We start from the raw sequence: 23136 nt of genomic DNA, 5'->3' as shown, positions 1-23136 counted from the left end.
GCCGGCAATGCATCTTTTCCGGGGGCACAGGCGCCCGCGGAAGTCACAGCATCGGAAGTCCCCACCAGGGGGAGCAGGCGGGGATGGTGCCAAGCGCTTTGAGCCCTGCGTGCACCTGCCCTGGTGTGGGGTGAGGTTTGCCAGCCGGTTGGGGTGGAATGAGCTCTGGCTGGCAGGGGGCTGAAGTGCAGAGGACCCCGCCCTGGCAAAGGAAGGAGCAGAAACAACAAGCTGCCCCATCGACCTCCTGGAGAGATGCAACCAGCAGCAGGGGTCCTGGGGGCCCAGGGAAGTGAGAATCAGCTGTCCCGAGGCCGGAGGGGCACCTGTCTGGGTCTGCAGGGGATGTGGCAAGGCCCACACATAGGAGAGAGGCTGGAGAGGGCGAGAGCCCAGCCAGGGGTTACGGAGATTAGCCGGCGAGGGAGTTCAGAGCCAGGAATTAGGGAGGGAACTGGAGCTCAGCGCTCGGAGGGAGGGCAGGCAGCTGGTGAAGCACCCCAGGGCAGAGAGAGCGCTGATGGAAGGAGACAGCCAGCCCCTCACTGCAGGGTGAGGGCAGAACCAAACAGCCACCAACTTTTACCGCACCCCCCAGCAACTTCCTGGCCTGTAGCGGGAATGGCAGACGTGCAACCAAGCTCTGCAGCTGGACGTGCTTTGGGGTGGGGTTCTGTGAAGGAGTCCTGCAGAAAGGGGTCTAGGGGTCATAGTGGACCACAAGCTCTGCACCAGGCTCGGCCACCTCTGGCCAGGACTTCTCAGTCCCCAGGAAATGCCTTGCTTCAGAAGCCACAGTCCAATAAATACACCCCGCCCCACGAGTCGGGCACTGGGAGTTTCTATCACAACATTGACCTGTCAGATCCTGCAGTCAGCTGGGGGGGCGCAGGGGATTTAGGAGCCATTAGAGGTCACCTTTCCTGGCTTTTCGCCCCAGGGCGAGGCACAGAACAGTAGCTGAAGTCCCTGGGTAAGTCCCAGGACTCCTGGCAGTGCAGCCTTCAAAAAAACCCACCAAAATCACGAGAGATGTGGTGCTAATCGTAGAATCCCAGGGCTGGAAGGGACCTCAGGAGGCCATCTAGTCCAGCCCCCTGCATAAAGCTGGATCAACCCCCAACTAAGTCATCCCAGCTGGGGCTTTGTCAAGCCGGGACTTAAAAACCTCTAGGGATGGGGAATCCACCACCTCTCTCGGTTACATATTCCAGTGCTTCACCACCCTCCTGGGGAAGCAGTTTTTCCTAATATCCAACCTACACCTCCTCCTCTGTAACTTCAGACCATTGCTCCTTGTTCTGCCACCTGTCATCACTACGAACAGTCTCTCTCCATCCTCTTTAGAGCTGCCCTTCAGGAAGTTGAAGGCTGCTATTAAATCACCCCTCAGTCTTCTCTTCTGTAAACTAAACAAGCCCAAATCCCTCAGCCTCTCCTCATAGGTCTTGTGCTCCAGCCTCTTAATCATTTTTGTTGCCCTTCACTGAACCTGCTCCAGCACATCCACCTCCTTTGTATAAGGGTGGGGGGGGCCCAAAACTGGACACAATATTCCAGATGTGGCCTCACCAGTGCAGAGTAGAGGGGAACAACGTCTCTAGATCTGAATTGCCAGAGCTGCAGTGCTAATCGCGAGAGCCGGCAATGCTGGAAACCGCCGGCTATGGCCAGAGAGCTCCCTTTAGAGGGTGCACTGGGCATGAACTGTCCCCCCGCCCCCCAGCCTGCAGTGAGTGCAGCTCCAGCAATGTCGAGAGCAGGAGTCTAACCCAGTTCCAGGAGCTCTGCCCAGCTGGCTGGGAGCATTCGCGGTGCGCCAGCTCGCTGGGCAAAGTGATTTCCTGGGTATTGGGTCACACGCCGGCTGGAGGGAGAGAGAAATTAGCCAGGCAGGGGCAGCAGGGTGGGGGGCGAGGGGGTACCCCCCCACCCCCCCCAAGCCCCTCCTTTGCTCTTCCTCTTCCCATCCCCACTCGCCCCCTGGCCTCGCTTCACCCCACCCACCCCATCCCCAACTGTGTCCTGCCTCGGCCCGACCTGCAGCCCCACTACCCCAGCCCTGGGCACCTCCCACAGCTCTGCCAGTGCCCTCAGTCCCATCCCATAGCTCCCCACTATCCCAGCCTGGGGGTCCCCCCCGCAGCTCTGCCAGTGCCCCCCAGTCCTGACCCCCTCCCCCAGGGACCTCTCTGCTGTCCCAGCCCTGAGCTGTCCCATGCCCCAGGCAGCTGGCTTGCACCCTGGCGAGGTCGGAGCAGATGGCTAGGCTGTAGGAGGGGCAGTGGAGGGGTCTGTATTTAACCGCATACCGGGTGCAGGGGGATTTCTGTAACTGAAGGACGCACAGGGCAAGGCTCAGCCAGGAGAGGGCCAGGAACTAACCTGGCAGGGCCTGGCGCCCCTCAGCCGGCAAAGGGGGGCGCAGAACAAAGGGCGCATCAGGGCTCCCAGCTCCCATTTAACAAGGCTGCTTCCCCCCCACTCTTCGGCCAGTGCCCCTCACTCCCAACCTGGAGCCCCCGATTCCAAGCCAGGGTGTCCTGTCCACAGCTCTCCCAGCGTCCCTCCAGCCCGACCCGCAGCCCCCTGCTTCCCCAGCCCCAGTCTCACCCGACAGCTCTCCCAGCGTCCCTCCAGCCCGACCCGCAGCCCCCTGCTTCCCCAGCCCCGGTCTCACCCGACAGCTCTCCCAGCGTCCCTCCAGCCCGACCCGCAGCCCCCTGCTTCCCCAGCCCCGGTCTCCCCCGACAGCTCTCCCAGCATCCCTCCAGCCCAACCCGCAGCCCCCTGCTTCCCCAGCCCCGGGCTCCCCCCACAGCTCTGCCTGCGTCCCTCCATCCCGACCCGCAGCCCCCTGCTTCCCCAGCCCCGGTCTCACCCGACAGCTCTCCCAGCGTCCCTCCGGCCCGACCTGCAGCCCCCTGCTTCCCCAGCCCCGGTCTCCCCCCACAGCTCTCCCAGCGTCCCTCCAGCCCGACCCGCAGCCCCCTGCTTCCCCAGCCCCGGTCTCACCCGACAGCTCTCCCAGCATCCCTCCAGCCCGACCTGCAGCCCCCTGCTTCCCCAGCCCCGGTCTCACCCGACAGCTCTCCCAGCGTCCCTCCAGCCCGACCCGCAGCCCCCTGCTTCCCCAGCCCCGGGCTCCCCCCACAGCTCTGCCTGCGTCCCTCCAGCCCGACCCGCAGCCCTCTGCTTCCCCAGCCCCGGGCTCCCCCCACAGCTCTGCCTGCGTCCCTCCAGCCCGACCCGCAGCCCCCTGCTTCCCCAGCCCCGGGCTCCCCCCACAGCTCTCCCAGCGTCCCTCCAGCCCGACCCGCAGCCCTCTGCTTCCCCAGCCCCGGGCTCCCCCCACAGCTCTCCCAGCGTCCCTCCAGCCCGACCCGCAGCCCCCTGCTTCCCCAGCCCCGGTCTCACCCGACAGCTCTCCCAGCGTCCCTCCAGCCCGACCCGCAGCCCCCTGCTTCCCCAGCCCCGGGCTCCCCCCACAGCTCTGCCTGCGTCCCTCCAGCCCGACCCGCAGCCCCCTGCTTCCCCAGGCCCGGTCTCACCCGACAGCTCTCCCAGCATCCCTCTGGCCCGACCCGCAGCCCCTGCTTCCCCAGCACTGGGCTCCCCCCACAGCTCTGCCTGCGTCCCTCCAGCCCGACCCGCAGCCCTCTGCTTCCCCAGCCCCGGGCTCCCCCCACAGCTCTCCCAGCGTCCCTCCATCCCGACCCGCAGCCCTCTGCTTCCCCAGCCCCGGGCTCCCCACACAGCTCTGCCTGCGTCCCTCTGGCCCGACCTGCAGCCCCCTGCTTCCCTAGCCCTGGGCTCCCCCCACAGCTCTGCCTGCGTCCCTCTGGCCCGACCTGCAGCCCTCTGCTTCCTCAGCCCCGGGCTCCCCCCACAGCTCTGCCAGCGTCCCTCTGGCCCGACCTGCAGCCCCCTGCTTCCCTAGCCCTGGGCTCCCCCCACAGCTCTGCCTGCGTCCCTCTGGCCCGACCTGCAGCCCTCTGCTTCCCCAGCCCCGGGCTCCCCCCACAGCTCTCCCAGCATCCCTCCAGCCCGACCCGCAGCCCTCTGCTTCCCCAGCCCCGGGCTCCCCCCACAGCTCTGCCAGCGTCCCTCTGGCCCGACCTGCAGCCCCCTGCTTCCCTAGCCCTGGGCTCCCCCCACAGCTCTGCCTGCGTCCCTCTGGCCCGACCTGCAGCCCTCTGCTTCCCCAGCCCCGGGCTCCCCCCACAGCTCTCCCAGCATCCCTCCGGCCCGACCTGCAGCCCCCCACTAGCCTCGCCTGCTCATGAACCTCCCCCAACCTTCAGCGCCACGAGCCATTCTCCATCTGCCCTGACCCCTGTTCTGCCAGCTCCCCTAACACAGACCTGCAGCCCTACTGCACCCCGAGCCCTCCCGCTGCTCCAGGCCTGGCCCGTCTCAGCACTGCCCCTCCACCGCCGGTGCTACGAGGGATGCAGTGGGGAATGGGACTCCATCTCCTTGGGAGCCCCCTCCAGGTAGTCGAAGGCTGCTATCAAATCCCCACTCACGCTTCTCTTCTGTAGACTGAATAACCCCACGTCCCTCAGCTTCTCCCCAGAGGTCATGTGCTCCAGCCCCTGAACCATTTTCATTGCCCTCTGCTGAATCCTCCCCACTACGTCCACGTCCTTCCTATCCCGGGGGGCCCAGAACTGGACGCAATCCTCCAGATTTGGCCTCACCAGCGCCAAGCGGAGGGGATAATAACTTCTCAAGCTCCGCTGGCAACGCTCCGCCTAATGCACAAACACTGCCTTGCAAAGGCGTGCGTGCCAGCCCGTCTCTCGTTCTGCAGGACGACCACGCTGTGCTGCAGGGTCTCAGCCTCTCTCCAGGGCCATATTGGCTTCCTCTTTTCTCTGCAGAAGGAAGCCAGGCATAAGATTGGGGCTGGGGGGAAGCAGGAGCTGGGGGAGCGGAAGCCCCATTTGGGTGATGTTAGCCCACCCGCACAAGGGACTTCCAGGCAAGCTGAACAGAGGGGCACCCGGACTGGGGGCTAAGCTTGGGAAGCTCCCCCTGTGAGCAAGGCCCCCTGGGCAGCACTCAGAAGAGCAGTGGTGGTTCTGGCTGTACCCAGCACAGCTGCTGTGTGCCGGATGCTCTGGATGGGAGACAGAGACCCCTCTGCACCCTGCCCCCCTTGCGTGCCCCCAGGGGGAAGATCTTCCACATGTAACTGCCCACGGGGGACTCCCACCTGGGACCTTTGGAGCTCAGGGCAGGAGATGCTACATTTGAGCCACCTGCTTCTAACCACCTGCACGTTAACACTGGGTGAGTTGGTGGCTACTGAGATGGATACGGGGAGGCCTCGCAGCCAAGGAGGCTAATGGCACATTGGGGTGCATTAGCAGGAGCACTGAAAGCATTTCCCTGCTAGGACCCAGGGGCAGCCAGAAGCTGGGACCCAGCTGCCAGGACCTGCAGCCAGTGAGGAGCCGGATGGGGGTGGAGGGAAATGACTTTCCCTCTTTTGGAAAATCCTCTTATCCGGCTCGGGTCGGGTCCCCAGGGCGCTGGGGAAGAGAGGTTCAGCCGGCAGTGACGGGCGGCAGAACAAGGAGCAATGGTCTGAAGTTACAGAGTGGGGGGTGTAGGTTGGATATTAGGAAAAACAACTTCACCAGGCAGGTGGTGAAGCACTGGAATGTGTTGCCCAGAGAGGTGGTGGATTCTCCATCCCTTGAGGTTTTTTAAGTCCTGGCTGGACGAGGTCCTGGCTGGGATGACTTAGCGGGGATTGATCCCGCTTGAAGCCGGGGGCTGGACTGGATGGCCTCCTGAGGTCCCTTCCAGCCCTGGGCTTCTATGATTCTGTAATCCTAGTTTTAACTCTGTGGCCGGGAGAGCCCAGCACAGGGAGCAGCTCTGCCCACGGACCCAGGGCTGAGCGCCGGGCCAGGAGATGACTCACAGCTCCTCTTCGTCTCCAGTCTGCTCACACCCCAGCCCCGGAGGGTGGCCGTGCCGTGCCGTGCCGTGCCGTGCCGTGCCGCGCCGCGCCGCGCCGAGCGCCTGACGCAGTCACTGCAGGGGTCGGATCGAAGCCTGAACAGGCTCAGCTGACGGGGCTAATTGTCGGGTGCAAGGGGTGTAAAGCTGGGAGCTTTGCCAGTGAGCCACGAACAACCGGCCAGCACCAAACCCTCAGCTCCGCAGGGGCCGAAGCACTGGGAGACATGTGACCCACATACCTCCCTGTCCCCTGCAGTGGCACCTTGACCCCTTACACGGTGAAGGAACAAGGCTCTGCTGCAACCTTGCCTGAGTGGCCTTTAGTGCAACTCTAGCTCCTGCACTAAGCTCCTGAAGTCCCAGGTTTGAGTCCGCCCGGGGGCAGTTACACAGGCTCCTGCCTTAGCAGGGTGGACCCGAGGCTTGCAGGCAGGATCCCCAGTGGCTGTAAATCAGAGAGCTCTGCCCTGAGAGGTAAAAAGTGAGGCCGGGGGATGGCTTGCTGGAGCCCAGAAACACAGAGGAAAGAGGCCCTGGGGGCTGTGGCTGGAGGTGACCCACGACCAGGATATTAAGGAGCAATGACTTGCGGCCAGCAGGGCCCAGGCATGTGGCCTGGCTCAAATAGCAGGCCTGGAATGATAAACACTGGTGTGATTCAGCAAGAACAGCTGCACTCAAATCCCCTTCAGCTTGGCTGCAGGGGTTACATGGCAGAGCAGGCTCACAGGGCCCCAGGGCCAGCCTGGCCAGTCCCTCTGCAGCCAGATCTCCCCCCGGGGTTTGTGCCTGGTGGTGGTTCTGTTTGCACCTGGATGCTGGCTGCCTGAGAACAGGTTTGTTAGTAGCTGCAGGGAGTCCCTGGCGGGTGCTGGGCTCACAGGGGTGCTCCCCTGCGTGACGGGCCTGCATACTCCTGGAGCTGCAGCCTCGTGCCCCCCTGGCATGGGGCTGTGCACATGTGGGCCATGGCACAGGAGAGCCCTGGTGGTCTGTGCTGGGTTCAGACCCTCCCTGGTGCACAGCCTCACACACACACTTGTTATGCATTCCTGCCCCAAAGTGCCTACAGAGCCTCGCACAGGGAGCTGCTGCTGGTGCCCTCGTGGGCACGCACACCGGTGCCAATAGGCACATTCTCCCTCCCTGCACGCACCTCTCCTGGAGACGGGGAACCTGGAGGTCAGCTTTGTAATTATCAAGGCTCTTCCACACCACAGAACAGCGCCATTACCCACAGGGTCTGCCCCACCCAGGGCCCACAATGCTGCTCCTTGCGCGCCCCAGCGGGAGAGGCAGGGAGTTAACCTTTCCACTCTTGGTGCAGCCCTGGGTGAGCTAGAAGAAGCAGCCTGGGCCCCTCGTGAGCGATAAGTAGGGCAGTAAGGAACCCACTGGCTGGGGGAGGACACGGCAGATGGCAACGCTGCCCTTAATGCCTGCTGCCTGCTCCGGCCGCAAGCCGAGAGCCGCAGGGCAGTGGACGGTCTGCAGCCTGGGCGCGGTTTCCACAACCAGCCCTCCTAAGCGGAGCGCAGACCGACAGGGCAGCACCAGGGCCCTGGTCGTTCTGACCCTGAGCAGGGGAAGGAGCAAGTGCAGCCCCAGCACCTAGGGGTGGGGGTCACCCTGCCCTGGAGTGGCACCTCCCCCTTACACAGCAGAGACTTCATCTCCCCTGCAGCCTCTGCTGAGCACCAGCCAGTTTTCAGCCCAAATGGCCGAGGCTCCTGCACTGAGGTCCTGAGTTTGAGGCTGGCTGGGGGTGTTCACACCAGCAGCCTCCCTGTAATTTGGGAGTAACCCGCCTTGGGTGGAACTGCCTCCCAGCAAGGGGCTGGTGCAGGTTTCCTCCAGTTGGAGGGCTCCTTGCCAGCCTCCCCCCCAACGCTCAGCCCCACCCCCGTCCCCCTTCCAGCCAACAATTTCCAGCTGCTCCAGCTCCTTGCCCCAAGGGGCAGGGGCTCGGTGCTCAGGGGAGGAGGTAGACACCCATAGATCCTGTGCAGGGGGGACAAGGCCTGCGGTGACATCAGGCCATTCTGCCTCTATGCAGCAGAGAAGATGGGGGGCAGAGGAGGATAGGAAGGGGAAACCCTGACCCCCCATGATCCTGTTAGGTGACCCCCTTCTCCATCACCGCAGGCTGGATGGGACTGACCCACTCGGGCGAGCCTAGACTCTCCCTTTGCCATTGCACAGTGAGCGGTTGCAAAGCCATCAGCCCTTCCTCCTCAGGCTGCTGGGAGACCCTTTGGCACACAGGGCGTCCCCTTGCATTTTAGCAGGGCACGGTCTTTACTGCCTTTACCCAGCAACCCCCGGGGGAGGCAGGGCAGGGCAGGGCTGTCACCCCTCTTGCACAGAAGGGGAAACTGAGGCCCAGAGCGGCTAAGTGATGAGTCTGATGCCGCGCTGAGCATTGTTGGCAGGTCTCCCTTCGCCCAGCCCAGCCTCTCTAACCACTTGGCACTACTTCCTCTTCCACGGCGGGGGGACACTCGGTTGCACCCACCAGTGGCTTGCCCAGCTCTCTGAACTTGCTCCGGATCGACACCAGATTAAATGAGAGCCAGGTGCAATGGTGAGCCCCCCCCGGGCAGGCAATCTGGCCCTGCTTTCGCCAGGTGTAATGCTGTCCTCGTGCACCCTGCGACTCTCTGCCTCTGCGTGTGCAAAGCTGGGGGGGGACACTAACTGTACCTCGGCCCCTTTGCCACCCTCCACCACCCTTTCCCCCACCTCTCTGCTCCCACTGGGAGTGTGCCCTCGCGCGCATTTCCATCCCCTCCCACCGCATACGCCGCTCGCATGTCTGATCTCCTGCCCAGCAGCAGCAAGGGCAGCCAATCGCATCTCCCTTAATAGCAGCACAAAGTTCAATGTAATAAATACTGAAAACAAACCTTCTGCTGGACACAAAGCAGCCTGGTTGCGAAAGCACCAGCTGCCTGGCGCAATAAGCGGCCGAGGGAAGAGATTTCCCCTTCCGAAAACGGCCAGCAAAAGCCCCTGTTCTATTGCCTCCCTGAAGGATTGCGGAAAGCTGGCTGTGACGCTGTCAGAGCTGCCAGCTCATGGGACACTCCTTGCTCTTTCCGTGAAACCCCAGCTCTGGGCTTATGGAGCCTGGGAAAATCTTTTGAAAGAAGCCAGAGCTGTGGAAAAAAGCCCGAGATTGTGACTCCTGCCCAGTACAAAGCCACAAGGTCCATGCAACCAACTTATGATGTGTTATTTTTAACAGGGGGCATTTTAAGCCAATCTCATGAATTTTTGGGGGGGGATGGGAGGGGAAGGGCCTGACTCAGGATTCTGGGACACATAAGAACAGCCACACTGGGTCAGACCAAAGGCCCATCAAGCCCAGTATCCTGTCTTGTGACAGTGGCCAGTGCCAGGTGCCCCAGAGGGGATCACCAGAGCAGGTAGTCATCAAGTGATCAATTCCCTGTTGCCCATTTCCAGCCTCTAGCAAACAGAGGAATACCTAGAATACCCTCCGTGCCCAGCCTGGCTAATAGCCATCAATGGGCCTATTCCCTTTGAATTTATCCGGTTCTTTTTTAAACTCTACTATAGTCTTGGCCGTCACAACTTCCTCCAGCGACGAGTTCCACAGGTTAACTGTGCAAAAAAATATTTTACATTGTTTGTTTTAAACCTCCTGCCTATTACTTTCATTGGGTGACCCCTAGTTCTTGTGTTGCAAGGAGTAAATAACAGTTTCTTATCTATTTTCTCCACACCAGTCATGATTTTATAGACCTCTATCATATTCCCCCTTAATAGTCTTTTTTTCAAACTAAAAAGTCCCAGTCTTATTAATCTCTCCTCGTATGGCAGATGCTCCATGCTCCTCATCATTTTTGTTGCCCTTTTCTGAACCTTTTCCAATTCCACTATACCTTTTTGAGATGGGACTACCACATCTGTACACAATATTCCAGATGTGGAAGTACCATGGATTTATATGAAGGTAATATGACATTTCTGTCGTATTATCCATGCCTTTCTTAATGATTCCCAACATTTTGTTAGCTTTTTGACTGCCACTGCACACTGAGTGGATATTTTCAGAGAACTATCCACAATGACTCCAAGATCTCTCTCTTGAGTGGTAACAGCTAAGTCAGACCCCATCATTTCATATGTATAGTTGGGATTACATTTTCCAAAGTGCATTACTTTGCGCTTATCAGCATTGAATTTCATCTGCCATTTCGTTGCCCAAACACCCAAGTTATTAAGATCCTTTTGTAGCTCTTCACAGCCTGCTTGAGACTTAACTGTTTGGAGTGGTTTTGTGTCATCTGCAAATTTTGCCACCTCACTGTTTATCCCTTTTCCCAGATCATTTATAATATGTTGAATGGGACTGGTCCCAGCACAGACCCCTGGGAGACACCACTATTCACCTCTCTCCATTCTGAAAACTGACCATTTATTCCTATCCTTTGTTTCTGATCTTTTAACCAGTTACCAATCCAAGAGAGGACCTTCCCTCTTATCCCATGACAGTATCCCATGACACCTGGGATGAACCATCACATGAAATTACCAGCCGCTCCTTGTGCAGGGTGAAGGTCAGGAAAGAGGCTGGGATTCACCTCCGCATCTGATCAGCTGGTGTCATGCCACCCATTTCAGCCAGGCGGGGGTTAAATTTGATGTCCACGATAAGCCCACCTGTGACCATTGGCCAGGACAGAGCCATTTTGCACCCATGGCTTCTTGCCAGCAGAGAAAGCTGTGCCCAAATTCCAGGCCATTCTGGCAGATCTGTGTTCAGTGGCAGGCCTCAGAGAAATCAGGTTGAATCTCAGCTCACCGGCAGATCAGGGGCCTTTAAAAACACAACAAAGGGCCTCCTCTTCCATTGTCTTTAGTCCTTTTCCTTATTGAAGAAGCTTTCCCTAGGGAGCCCTAAGCCATGCTGGTCCTCCTCTGCTAAGGGATTTTGGTGATTCCTCTATTATCATCCCTGTTGGGGATATGGGGAAACTGAGGCACTGGATGGTAGGAACAGAATCCAGGCGTTCTGAATCCCTGCCCCCTCCTCTCTCATTGCTAAATAACACCAGCTGTAAGAGCAACACCTTTCTTCTGAGTGGCCGGAAAACATCCGCTCTGCTCCAATCCGAGGGAGGACATCTGAGCACTCTCATTTCAGCATTGGTGCGAACCTGCCAGCTGGGATGGCTGGACTCCCAGGAGCCCTGTGGTGGGACAGGAAACAAAGCCCTTGGGACAGAGCCATCCTCAAAGGACCCACAGCTGAAAAGAATCATCGCAGTGTTTGCTGGCAGTTCAGACAGGGCTTAGAGTGAACACAAGCAGGGCAGCAAGGGGGCTGCGAGAGGGGAAAACAGAGATCTCCAGGGCCACCGGAGAAGTAGGTTAGGAAACGGTTACAGAGATAAGAGTGGCCAGGAGTAACTGCCAGCAACGAGCAGGGCTGGGGTGATAATGCCAGGTACAGGGATACCAGGAATACCGTACATTCTGTACAGAGCAATCCATGTTTTACAGCGTTGCAAGGCACCAGAGGCCCAGAACCTCGCCGGGCGGATGCACCCAACGCTGGGCTCACTTTCCCTCCCTGGTCCACAGTGCAGCCAGGTCAGAAGCTGAGAGCTAGCATGACATCACCAAGCCCCCTGATGTGCTGGCCACACAGATGCGACTGATGCTGGGCAAACGCACAGAGCAGCGTTCCCTGTAAGCTGAGTGCCGGGGTGGCTGCCCAGGACAGATTCAGGTGCTGTCCAGCTGATTAGCAGAGCGCCCACAGCTGCCTGCACTACACAGTGTGTTTCCATGGTGGCGCACATCAGCACTTGCCTTGGTGCACACAACAATATTTATTCTGCACATGGATGGAAACAACAGAGCAGAGCGTGAGAAGAAGTGATGTTACCCCAGACCCACGCTCCAAACCCTGTGGGCTGGCCTCAGCGGGCACTTCAATGCCGATCAGTGCAGGGCCACCTGCTTAGAACCAGTGTGAGATCAGAACCAAGTCTGTGTCATGTAGACAAAACAAACCTGTGTGAAGACAGTACCACCAGAGCATGCGCGCAAGAGAGAGCTGATTAGCCAGGAAAGCTGGCGTCAGAAGGTCAACGAGCACTTGGAAGATGCCTTTTGGTCACTCCACACCTGTTAAACCCAACCTTTGTTCTGTACCAGGCAAGCATGCACTGACCCCTGGAGATGGGGGAGACGGGTACTGTGGTCACTTCCCACCTTAACGTCCCAGAGCTTATGAGCTTTCTATCCAGGGCCTGTTGCCACCTTGTTGGGTGCAAATTGCCCTGTTTGCCTCCTCAGAGGCAAAAAGGCACCCTTTCATGACTGGAAGTTAAATCCTGGGGAGGAAAGTAGAAAGAAACATAAGCTCTGGCAAGGGAAATGTAAAAAATATAAGCAGGAAGGCCAAAAAGGGATTTGAGGAACTTCTAGTCGAAGACCCAAAAAAAGAAACATCAGAAAGAAAAATGGTTAAGTACATCGGAAGCAGAACGCTGGGGGGCTGGCAGGGACATTGGATAATCGAGATGCTAAAGTAGCACTCAAGGACGATAAGGCCATTGCGGAGAAATTAAATGAATTCTTGGCATCAGCCTTCAGGGCTGAGGATGTGAGGGAGAGTCCCACACCCGAGCCATTCATTTTAGGTGACAGATCTGGAGAACTGTCCCAGATTGAAATGTCATTAGTGAGGGTTTTGGAACAAACTGATAAATTAAACAGTAATAAGTTGCCAGGACCAGATGGCATTCATCCAAGAGTTCTGAAGGAACAGCAAATGTGAAATTACAGAACTAGTAACTGTCAGCTGTAACCTGTCATTTAAATCAACTTCTGTGCCGACAGCCAGAGGATTGCTAATGTGAGGCCGATTTTTTGCGAAGGCTCCAGAGGCGACCCTGCCTAACACAGGACAGTAAGTGGCCCTATTCAATTTACTCCTAAAGGATCTGGAAAAGGGGGTAAACAGCTCAGAGACAAAGTTTGCAGGTGACAAAGAAGATTGTTATGTTTCAAGCAGACAGTGAAGATTTATAGAGGGACCTCCCAAAACTGGGTGACTGGGCAAATAGCAGATGAAACTGAATGTTGATAAATGCACAGCAGCACCCATTGGCAAATATAAACCCGATGAAGTATACAACACAGCTGGGACCATTCTACAGACAGCCCTGGCAGTCACTCTGGCTAGTTCTCGGAAAACATCCGAGCAGCCCGCAGTGGCAGTCGGAAGAACTAACCGACTGTAAGGCCCATTAAGAAACTGACAGAGAATCAAGCAGATAGTTGCATAATGCTGCTCTATAAAGCCATGGGGCGCTCACACCTTGCATATTAGGTGCTGTTCTGCAGAGAGGTCTAAAAAAGACAGTACAGAGGGGGAGCTGGGTTAGGCTGCAGCTTCACCAAAAAACGAAACAAAACAAAACAAGAACACATCCCAAGCTGTCCTGTAGCTCCATAAAGACTAGCAGTGTTAGTTGTTAGGAAACATGCAAACCAGGGGTCACCCAAGGATACGAAGAGGCAACAGGTTTAAAAGAAACAGCTAGAAGTTCCCATCAAAGGCTATGAGCCAAGATCATCAGGGACATAGACCCCAGACTCTTGGTGTCCCTAATTCTCTTATTGCCAGAGGATGGGAGTGGAGAACAGGATAAATTGCCCTGTTTTGGTCCATTCCTCTGGTCGCTGTCAGAAGACAAGAGTCTGGGAGAGGGACTGTCACTCTGACCCAGCCTGGCCTTTCTCACGTTCTGCATCTCCATAACTCCTTGAGTTTAATGTGAATTCTGCCTCCAGGCCATATTCCTGGCTCAAACTCACCAGGAAAACGGCACTGCTGTGTTAAGACCAAACTGTTAAAAACTCCACCCCGGGAGCAATGTCCTGGACAATCACACACCATAACCCGCCAAATCTACCAGTGCCGTCCCAGCCCGCCAAGAGCAGGAGTCGAATATTGCACAGCAAAGTACAAGCTGCAAAGCCTGAAGCATCAGCGTGACGGGATCCCGATGCCATCGCCTCACCAAAGCATCCGCTGACCGAGAGACTGCCGTGTCCAACCACAGCAGCCGACCTGCACCTGCGCCAGGAGAGGCCAGCTTTGCTGTCAGAGCCTGAGGCACAAAAGACCAGTCCCTAATGATTTCCTTCCCTTGGGACCTATGTTCCCCGTAAGCCGTGTGCTAGGGCAGCCGCTCAGGACAGAGACAAACACCGCTAGGTGTTACATTTGGGTGGTGCACACCATACGTGTCTCAGGGCGCATAAAATTATTCTGCACACAGATGGAAAAGATGAGACAGAGCATCATCTGGGGAGTCCCTGCCAAATGCTGACCTGGCTCCGTGCGACACAGCAGGGGCTTTTCGGATTCCACAGCTAGAAGGGATCCCTGCAGTCGATTACTCTGACCTCCTGCCCCACAGTAACCCCCAGAGCAGAGCTGTTAGAAAAGGAGAGTGGGTTGAAACCTCGCCTGTGACAGAGAATCCAGCATGACAATTGGTTGCAGAGGTTCATTACTCTCCCTAATTAAAACACACTCATGCTCACTTCCTCTCTCAATTTGTCTAGCTTCAAAATCCAGCCATTGGCTCGTGTCAGACCTTGCCTGGCTTGTCTGAAGAGCCCAGGGTACAACATTTCTTTTCCGGGGAGGTACTTACAGACTGTGACCAGTCGTCCCTTCACTTTCTCTTTGCTAGGCTAAGCCAGGTGAGCTCCTGGGCTGCCACCGCACAGGGTACGTTTGCTAAGCTTTTAATCATACCTGCCGGCTCTTGGCTGAACTGCCTCCAACTTCTCAACATCCTTGTGGCCACCAGATGTGGCCCCAGGATCCCAGCAGTGGTCTCATCCATGGCAGAGCCAGCGAATAACCTCTCTACTCCTACTTAAGGTTCCCTTGCTTACGCATCCCTCGGTCCCATTGGCCACAGCATCGCATGGGAGGCCGGCCCGTGTTCAGCTGATTATCCAGCCTGTGCACCAGATCTTTATCCCAGTTGCTGCTATAGAATCACAAACACTACAACTGGAAGGCACTTCAAGAGGTCACCACATCCAGTCCCCTGCCCTCATGGCAGGACGAGGCACCTTCTACATCATCCCTGTTAGACGTCTATCCAACCTGTTCTTAAATATCTCCAGTGAGGGAGATTTTACAACCTCCCCTAGGCAATCTACCTCCTGGCAACCACCCTCTTTTCTTCCTCCTGCTTTGTCAATTGCAGCCCCCTACGAAGGCAGTAATTGTTTTGTTCCAGGATGGAATAATGCCCCGCTGCTTGAGTTTGCTAGAGCTTCAGTTTTACAGTACTACGAGGAAAAGCCCAGCCCAGGGGAGATATTACTTCCTGGGAAAGGGTATTGGCTCTTGCACGTTTCAGAAGAGCACCAGGTCCTTCAAGAGACTAGAATCACGTGCTTAGACAGCCCCAGGCTGCTAGGCCTGAAAAACTGCTGTTCTCCAACTCCCTTCATCCCCCTCTGGAGGATACAGTCAGAGAGCTACATCGGCAAAATCCGGAGCCTGTCCGGAAGCACAGGATATCCCAGGTGGTCCAGCACAAGCCTCGCACCATTGCCATGTCAAATCATCACAGACCAGGCATGAGCTCCATGGGAGGTATTAAAAAAAATCATTCTTTGAAAGCCAGGTTCCTTTCATCAAGGCCAAACATTCTTTCCCTGCTGGACCGAAAGAATGCGTGCAACAGGAGGTCAGACTCCGTTCTGCAATAAACACAGCGCAGAACACGTGGGAACGAGAGCCGTCAACAACTGAAACTCCTCATTCTGAAAAAGGAAGTTACTTGAAAGCACCAGATGGATTTCTCTAAACTTGATAAGCATTTTCCACAGCAAGGCCACGGACAAGGGTATGGTTATTACAGGGCTGAGACTACAAATCCCAGAAAGCAACACTTAACTCTTTCAGGGCGTTCTAAATGGATGTCTCAGGGCTAGAATTAAGCATCTACTCAGTGCTTGTCATCCCTTGGAGGAACATTTTCTGGGAGAAGGTTTTCCCATCAGGAAATGCCACTTCACTGAAGTCAAAATTTTTCAGGGGACCGGGTCAGTTTCATTTGGGAAACAGATATGCAACAGAGAGAAAGCCGTGCTAGTCTATATACTATCAAAATAAAAAAGCAGTCAAGTAGCACTTTAAAGACTAACAAAATAATTTATTAGGTGATGAGCTTTCATGGGACAGACCCTGTGCCTTAAATATTGAGTCTGTTCTGGTCTGGCTATGGGCTGAAGAAGTGGGTCTGTCCCACGAAAGCTCACCACCTAATAAATTATTTTGTTAGTCTTTAAAGTGCTACTTGACTGCTTTTTTGTTTAAATACACAACAGAATATTTCAAAGCTGTTTCACATTGCTCGGGATGTACTGCCGCACCTGGTCGGTATTTCAAACTTAATTTTATCTTAGCAATCAGAATACACGTTTTTTAAAGCAGCACTGTCAAAACAAAGCTGTTTGATTTTTCTAAAGCAGAATGTGGCAGTGGACCTGCAATGAATTCTTTTTTCCCAAGATTTTGTTTTGTGGGAAATTTAGAAATTTTTTTGTTTCGTTCCAATCTGGAATAAAAACACATTTCAAAATGTCAGGAATGTCTGATTCCCAGCCAGCTCTTCTCAGTGGCACTACCTCCTTGTTACAAGCAAGGAAACTGAGGCAAAAACAGGACAGGGACTCACTGAAGGGCAATCAGTGGCAGAGCCAAACAATGCCCTGTTCTCCAGACTGCTAGTCTGGTAGCAAATCCACTGGGCCACGCAGAAAGTTTTGAACCAACTCATTCTCACCAACAGGGCAGATACCTCAGTGACGTACCATTAATTAGAAACCTTTAAAACCCAGCTATGCTCCACTCCTGAGCTGATTGCATTTCAGCGGTGTGCCAAGCCCCCTCTGCTCTTTGGAACGTAGGTAACCAGGTGCCCCCTTTCTTCCCCAGGAAACAGGACAAAGGCGGGAGGAGGGGAGGGGCTGGTTTGAACTAGAACTGGGCTGGGGAGTGGGGCAGTCTGGTCTGGCTGGAGAGGGAGGAAGGGGGACAGGGCCTGGCTCAGCGACCCCTTTGGACCCCTCTCCCCAAGAAGGATGGTACTGACAGCTGCTGGTTCCTGTTCTGACAGGTCTGTTCTATGCTGTGTCCCTGTCGGCTCATAACCCCCCTGTTCTCCCTGCTGGTTGAGAGCCCTGCGGGTGAGGGGCAGGGCCTGGGGAACACCCCCCACACACTCCATGACACATGGAACTGAGGGGGCCTAGGTCTGCTCCCCTCTGACAGTTCCTGTCAAAGCCACACACGTTACCGCTCAGTCTTTCCAGTGCTTTCTGTGCTAAACAGCTGCTGTGCTCCACCCCAGAGGCAGCTGCATTTAGCAGGAGGTGAGCATAACTCCTACCCGAGAGGAAGAAGAGAGGACAGGAGGTACAGCAAAGAATGAATGGGACATGAATGAGGCCTCCTGGTGGCCTTGGCTCCTAACACAAAACCCAGGGGGCCATTCAAAGCAGCAAAATGTTGCGTGTTCAGCATAATGCAAAGGCAACACTTCGCACACCAATGAGGTGGCCTGTGGAACTCACCGCCACAGGAGAGCCCTGAGGGTGCGTAAACAAAGGGCTTGGGCATTTCTCTGGGCCATGAGAACATCGAGAGTTCTAAGAAGACTTCAAACACAAGTGAGCATCTGGAAAGGTTAGTTATCAACCTCCCTAGGCTTCAGGGCAGGAGCCGACCTCTCCCTGTTTTGGGTCAGGAAGATACTTTCTGAGTTGTTACCCTCCAAACCACCCATTGCAGAGGGCTCTGAGTAGCCAACGCTGTGCAGAGCATGGTGTGACACAGAGGGGGGCTGTGGGAATTTTGTCTCCCTGGTTAGGTTGCATGTGTTTCCCAGTAGCAACCTGAGGTGGGTGCCTCAGTTTCCCTAAGCTCAGCATCAATACATAGTTGGTGATGGGAGTTTTGGCGTGATAACTTCTTGCCCATGTGCCAAGCTCCCTCTGCTCTTTGGAGCGTAGGTAACCAGGTGACCCCTTCCTTCCCCAAGAAACAGGACAAAGGCAGGAGGAGGGGCCTGGCTGGTTTGAACTAGAACTGGGCTGGGGAGTGGGGCAGTCTGGTCTGGCTGGAGAGGGAGGAAGGGGGGCCAGGGCCCGGCTCAGGGACCCATCTGGGCCACTCTCCCATAGATGGATGGTACTGATGTCTGCTGGTTCCTGTGCTGACAAATCTGTTCTATGGTGTGTCCCCATCACCCCATAACCCTCCTGTTCTCCCTGCCGGGTGAGAGCCACATCTGCCTGTGGGTGAGGGGCAAGGCCTGGGGAACCCCCCCCCCACTCCATGACACATGGAACTGAGGGGGCCTGGGTCTGCTCCCCTCTGACAGTTCCTGTCGAAGCCACGCAGGTCACCGCTCATTCATTCCAGAAGCTGATTTCCAGGGGATGTGAAATGCACTGCGCAGAGAACTGTGTTGGGCAAAAGGAAGCTCTGGTAGGGAGGAACCGGCACTGCCAGCTGAGGTTCATGGAAAGTCTCCTTGGTCAGGACGGAGAAATGGTTTGCGAGGTCAAGAGTGGTAATAGATGGAAGCAGTTGAAAAGGGCACTCGGAGGAGGCGGGAAGGGATGTGGCATCCAGCCACACAGATTACCCCTGCTCACCCTCCAGGGCTGCTGGGAAGTATCCCCAGCCAGCCAGAGAGGAAGGCGGAACACCAGGCAGCTGAGTGAGTGGAAGCCAGTAAGGGGGTCACTGGAGCTGCGGGGGGAGAAAGGAAGTTTTATCAACCTGCTGTGGAGACATTGGCTCCCGGTGAGGGGAGAGGGCTGTCAGGCCCCAGAGCTCCAGGAGGAGCTGCAGAGGGGGAAGCCCATGAGGCTAAACACAGCCCTGGTATGCCGGCACTACAGCTGGTGAGAACTAGAGTTTCCACCACTCACGCTCCCTCAGGGGCCAAGACATGCCTGGGACAATTGGATCCACATCAGGCTGTGCACACCTGTCTCTACATATCCAAAGGAGGCCAGCTGCAACCTGCTCCTTTAATGCAAATTACAGCCCCCAAGCAGCCAGCTGCTCCCGGCAAGAGGCTGAGTGCCCAGGCTATTTGGAAGGCAGGAGCTGCCCTGCCGTGAGTTGGCGGATGGAAGTCACGGTGCTGGGGGCCTGTGCGGTGAAGGCCTTGGCTGCGGATGCCCTGGCTTAGGGACTGCAATGATGGAAAGCACTGGGAGAAAGGGGTAGTAGACATGGGACTCAACGTTCTCCTCCCAGAACAGCCAGGCTTGCTACGGGAGGGATCCTGCCCCTGTCCCATGGATCCTAACAGACCCTCTCTGAGCTCCCAGCTGCCCCTTGGCTGCTTCAAATCTGCTGAACCCCAGCTCAGCCTGGCTCTCCACTGGCCTGGCCTGGCCCAGCCCAGCCAGGACAGAAAGGCCCCCCAGAGGGCACATGCTTTATGGCCAGGGGCTGGGCCAAGCAGGAAGGGCCAGGAAGGGGAGCCATAGAAAGATACCAACCAGAAGGCACTCAGGCAGCTGTGCTGAGTCCACAGACAGGCTCACAGCCAGGTGAGTGCCTCCCACCTACTCCCGCTCCAGAGCAGAGCAGGATGAATCCAGGCCAACTCAGCAGGCTGGAGCAGAGCTAAGGGGCATCGCCAGGGCGTGTGTGGGGAGGGGTCCAGGCCTGGGGGGGTGGGGCAGGACTGCAGGGCATTGGCACAGTGGGGTGGCACTGGTTGTTCCCGAGCCAGAGCAGGAGCCATTCCAACTCCTGATGGAGGCCTGCCCCACCTCTGACCCCACAGCCTCTGTCTGCACTACGGCCAGCCAGGGAGGGGCCACCAGCCACCACCAGAGCTTCTAAGCCCACCTCGCGGAACCCTGCTGAGAGCCGAATTCCACCAGAGAGGCTTGGAAGCACCAGCGTCCTATCTACACCAGGGCTCATGGGGCTGCTAACACTGGTGGTGCTTGGTGGGGGGCGGGACTGGGTCTGCTGGGGGCCCCTCCCTGTCACAGGCCACATCTGGGGGAGGGGAAACAGCAGGAGCGATGGGCGCTGGGCTAGCCCAACGAGACCCTTGTGGGGTGGGGGGGTGACGCCGAGGGGCTTTATTCTAGGGGGGACCCGCTGCACACCCCCGGGTGCTGCTGGCAGGTGTTACCAGCAGGGGAGGAACAGGGTGCTAGGAAGGTTCTTCGGGGGTTTCCCAGGGGGTTCTGCAAACCAGACACCCGGGTCTGCTCCAAGGGGCCCTGCCAAGAGCTGCACAGGCTACAGGTGGGACTGCAGCCCTGCTCCACAGCCAGGTCCCTCCCTCACCTCCCCGGCACCTGCTCCTGCTCCTGCTCCTGCTCCTGGCAACAGTGAAACCCGGAACCACAGCAGTGGAAAAAGAGTGGGAAGCGGAGCAGGGTGTGGGCATTGTCCCTTCCCGGGCGGCTCCACCGCCAGTCAACAACAGGCAGCTGGGCGAGCTCCGGGGGGTGGGGGGGGGTGAGAGTCGGGGGTCGCTTCAGCTCCCGCATGACCCCTTTCAAAAAGCCTCCTCCTCCCAGCCCCCCAGAGCCAGCCCGGGACAGGGCCCCTCCCCCAGAACCAGCCCGGGACAGGACCCCTCCCCCAGAGCCAGTCCAGGACAGGGCCCCTCCCCCAGAACCAGCCCGGGACAGGACCCCTCCCCCAGAGCCAGCCCGGGACGGGACCCCTCCCCCAGAGCCAGCCCGGGACAGGACCCCTCCCCCAGAGCCAGTCCAGGACAGGGCCCCTCCCCCAGAACCAGCCCGGGACAGAACCCCTCCCCCAGAGCCAGCCCGGGACGGGACCCCTCCCCCAGAGCCAGTCCAGGACAGGGCCCCTCCCCCAGAACCAGCCCGGGACAGGACCCCTCCCCCAGAGCCAGCCCGGGACAGGGCCCCCCCTCCCGCGCCCCTCCCGCGCCCCTCCCCGCTTTCCTGCCTCGCCGCCCCGCAGCCCGAGAGCTCAGTGTGCAAACACGCCCCTTGCACGCGCGCCCCTTGCACCACGGGCTCACCAGCGGCGCGCAAGCGTGACCCGGGGTCCCCGCCCCCCACGGCCGTGGCGGAGGGAAGTGCCGCCGGACGCACTTTGCAACCCCCCCCCGCCCCTCCCCGCGGCGCGCTGGCGGCTCAGCCCCGCTCCCAGCCGCGCCAGGCCAGACCTGCGGGCAGCCCCGTGCCCCGCTCACCCGCTCGGCCCCCCCACACGGCTCTGCCAGACTGGGGGGGTCTCCCGGGGTTCGGAGAGCAGAGCGGGAACCCGGGACGGCCCTGGGGTCCCCTCCCAGACGCCCCGTGGACGGGCGCTGGTACCCGGGCTCCCCGCCCAGACTCCCCGGGGATGGGCGCTGGTACCCGGGCTCCCCGCCCAGACTCCCCGGGGATGGGCGCTGGGATCCGGGGTCCCCGCCCAGACTCCCCGGCGATGGGCGCTGGTACCCGGGCAATGGGCGCTGGTACCCGGGCTCCCCGCCCAGACTCCCCGGGGATGGGCGCTGGAATCCGGGCTCCCCGCCCAGACTCCACGGGGATGGGCGCTGGGATCCGGGGTCCCCACCCAGACTCCCCGTGGACGGGCGCTGGGATCCGGGATCCCCGCCCAGACTGCCCGGGAATGGGCGCTGGTATCCGGGCGATGGGCGCTGGTACCCGGGCTCCCCGCCCAGACTCCACGGGGATGAGCGCTGGGATCCGGAGTCCCCGCCCAGACTCTCCGGCGATGGGCGCTGGTACCCGGGCGATGGGCGCTGGTACCCGGGCTCCCCGCCCAGACTCCACGGGGATGGGCGCTGGGATCCGGGGTCCCCACCCAGACTCTCCCGCGATGGGCGCTGGTACCCGGGCTCCCCGCCCAGACTCCCCGGGAATGGGCGCTGGTACCCGGGCTCCCCGCCCAGACTCCCCAGGGATGGGCGCTGGGATCCGGGGTCCCCGCCCAGACTCCCCGTGGCCGGGCGCTGGTACCCGGGCTCCCCGCCCAGACTCCCCGGCGATGGGCGCTGGTACCCGGGCTCCCCGCCCAGACTCCCCGTGGCCGGGCGCTGGTACCCGGGCTCCCCGCCCAGACTCCCCGGCGATGGGCGCTGGTACCCGGGGTCACAGCCCTGACTCCCCGGGGATGGGCGCTGGAATCCGGGGTCACCGCCCAGACTCCCGGGGATGGGCGCAGGGATACGGGGTCCCCACCCAGACTCCCCGTGGACGGGCGCTGGGATCCGGGGTCCCCGCCCAGACTCCCCGTGGCCGGGCGCTGGTACCCGGGCTCCCCTCCCAGACTCCCCGGCGATGGGCGCTGGTACCCGGGCTCCCCGCCCAGACTCCCCGGCGATGGGCGCTGGTACCCGGGCTCCCCGCCCAGACTCCCCGGCGATGGGCGCTGGTACCCGGGCTCCCCGCCCGCCCCCCGCGCCGGGCACTGACCGATGGTGGTGATGACGGTGATGGCGAAGTAGAAGGAGCCGGCGAACTTCCACTGCACGCCGGCCTTGTGGGGCTTGAGCCGCAGTACCACCCGCTCCAGCTCCTGGTACCCGGCCGCGCTCAGGTTGTACTTGGCCGCCAGCTCCCGCTGCCGCCGCTCCAGCCGCCGCCGCTCCGAGGTCTCGGCCTCGGACTCCAGCGCGTCGAAGACGGCGGCGCCCACCAGCAGGTAGGCGAAGGTGCAGCCGATGAGCGCCAAGGTGCGCACGTTCTGCCGCTTCATGGTGCGCCGGCGGGCGGCGGGCCTGGCGCATGGCTGCAGCCCCCGGGCGGCCGCGGCGCTGCAGCCCGGCCGGAGCTCGCCGGCCGCCGTGTGGCGCGGGGCGGAGGGGCGCCGCGGGGAGCTGTTCCTTCAGCACCACCCCCGCCGGTCCGCCCGCGGCCCGCCCGCGGGCCATATAAGGGCAGCGCTCGCGGGGTGGGGCGGGACGGGGAGACACACACACACACGCGCGCAGAGCGGGGACGGACCCACAACGGCGAGAAAGACGCACACTGCGGGACACACACACACGCACATCGGGGATGGACACACAATGGGGGGAAACACACACAGCAGAGACGGACACA

General features: G+C 59.1%; 1 protein-coding gene across 1 annotated transcript in view; it reads right to left on the bottom strand.

Annotated features, from left to right (window-relative positions):
- The window catches only part of KCNK3 (potassium two pore domain channel subfamily K member 3), an 83053-nt gene extending 60201 nt beyond the window's left edge, over positions 1 to 22852 (bottom strand). The window contains exon 1 of the mRNA XM_074989061.1: positions 22507 to 22852. Coding sequence (XP_074845162.1) covers positions 22507 to 22789 — 283 coding nt within the window. The 5' untranslated portion in view covers positions 22790 to 22852. The remainder of the gene's footprint in view (positions 1 to 22506) is intronic.
- Positions 22853 to 23136: the final 284 nt, after the last annotated feature.

Source organism: Carettochelys insculpta, chromosome 3 (genome assembly GCF_033958435.1).
Source record: "Carettochelys insculpta isolate YL-2023 chromosome 3, ASM3395843v1, whole genome shotgun sequence".
Lineage (NCBI taxonomy): Eukaryota > Metazoa > Chordata > Testudines > Carettochelyidae > Carettochelys > Carettochelys insculpta.
This window is presented reverse-complemented; position numbering and strand designations above follow the sequence as displayed.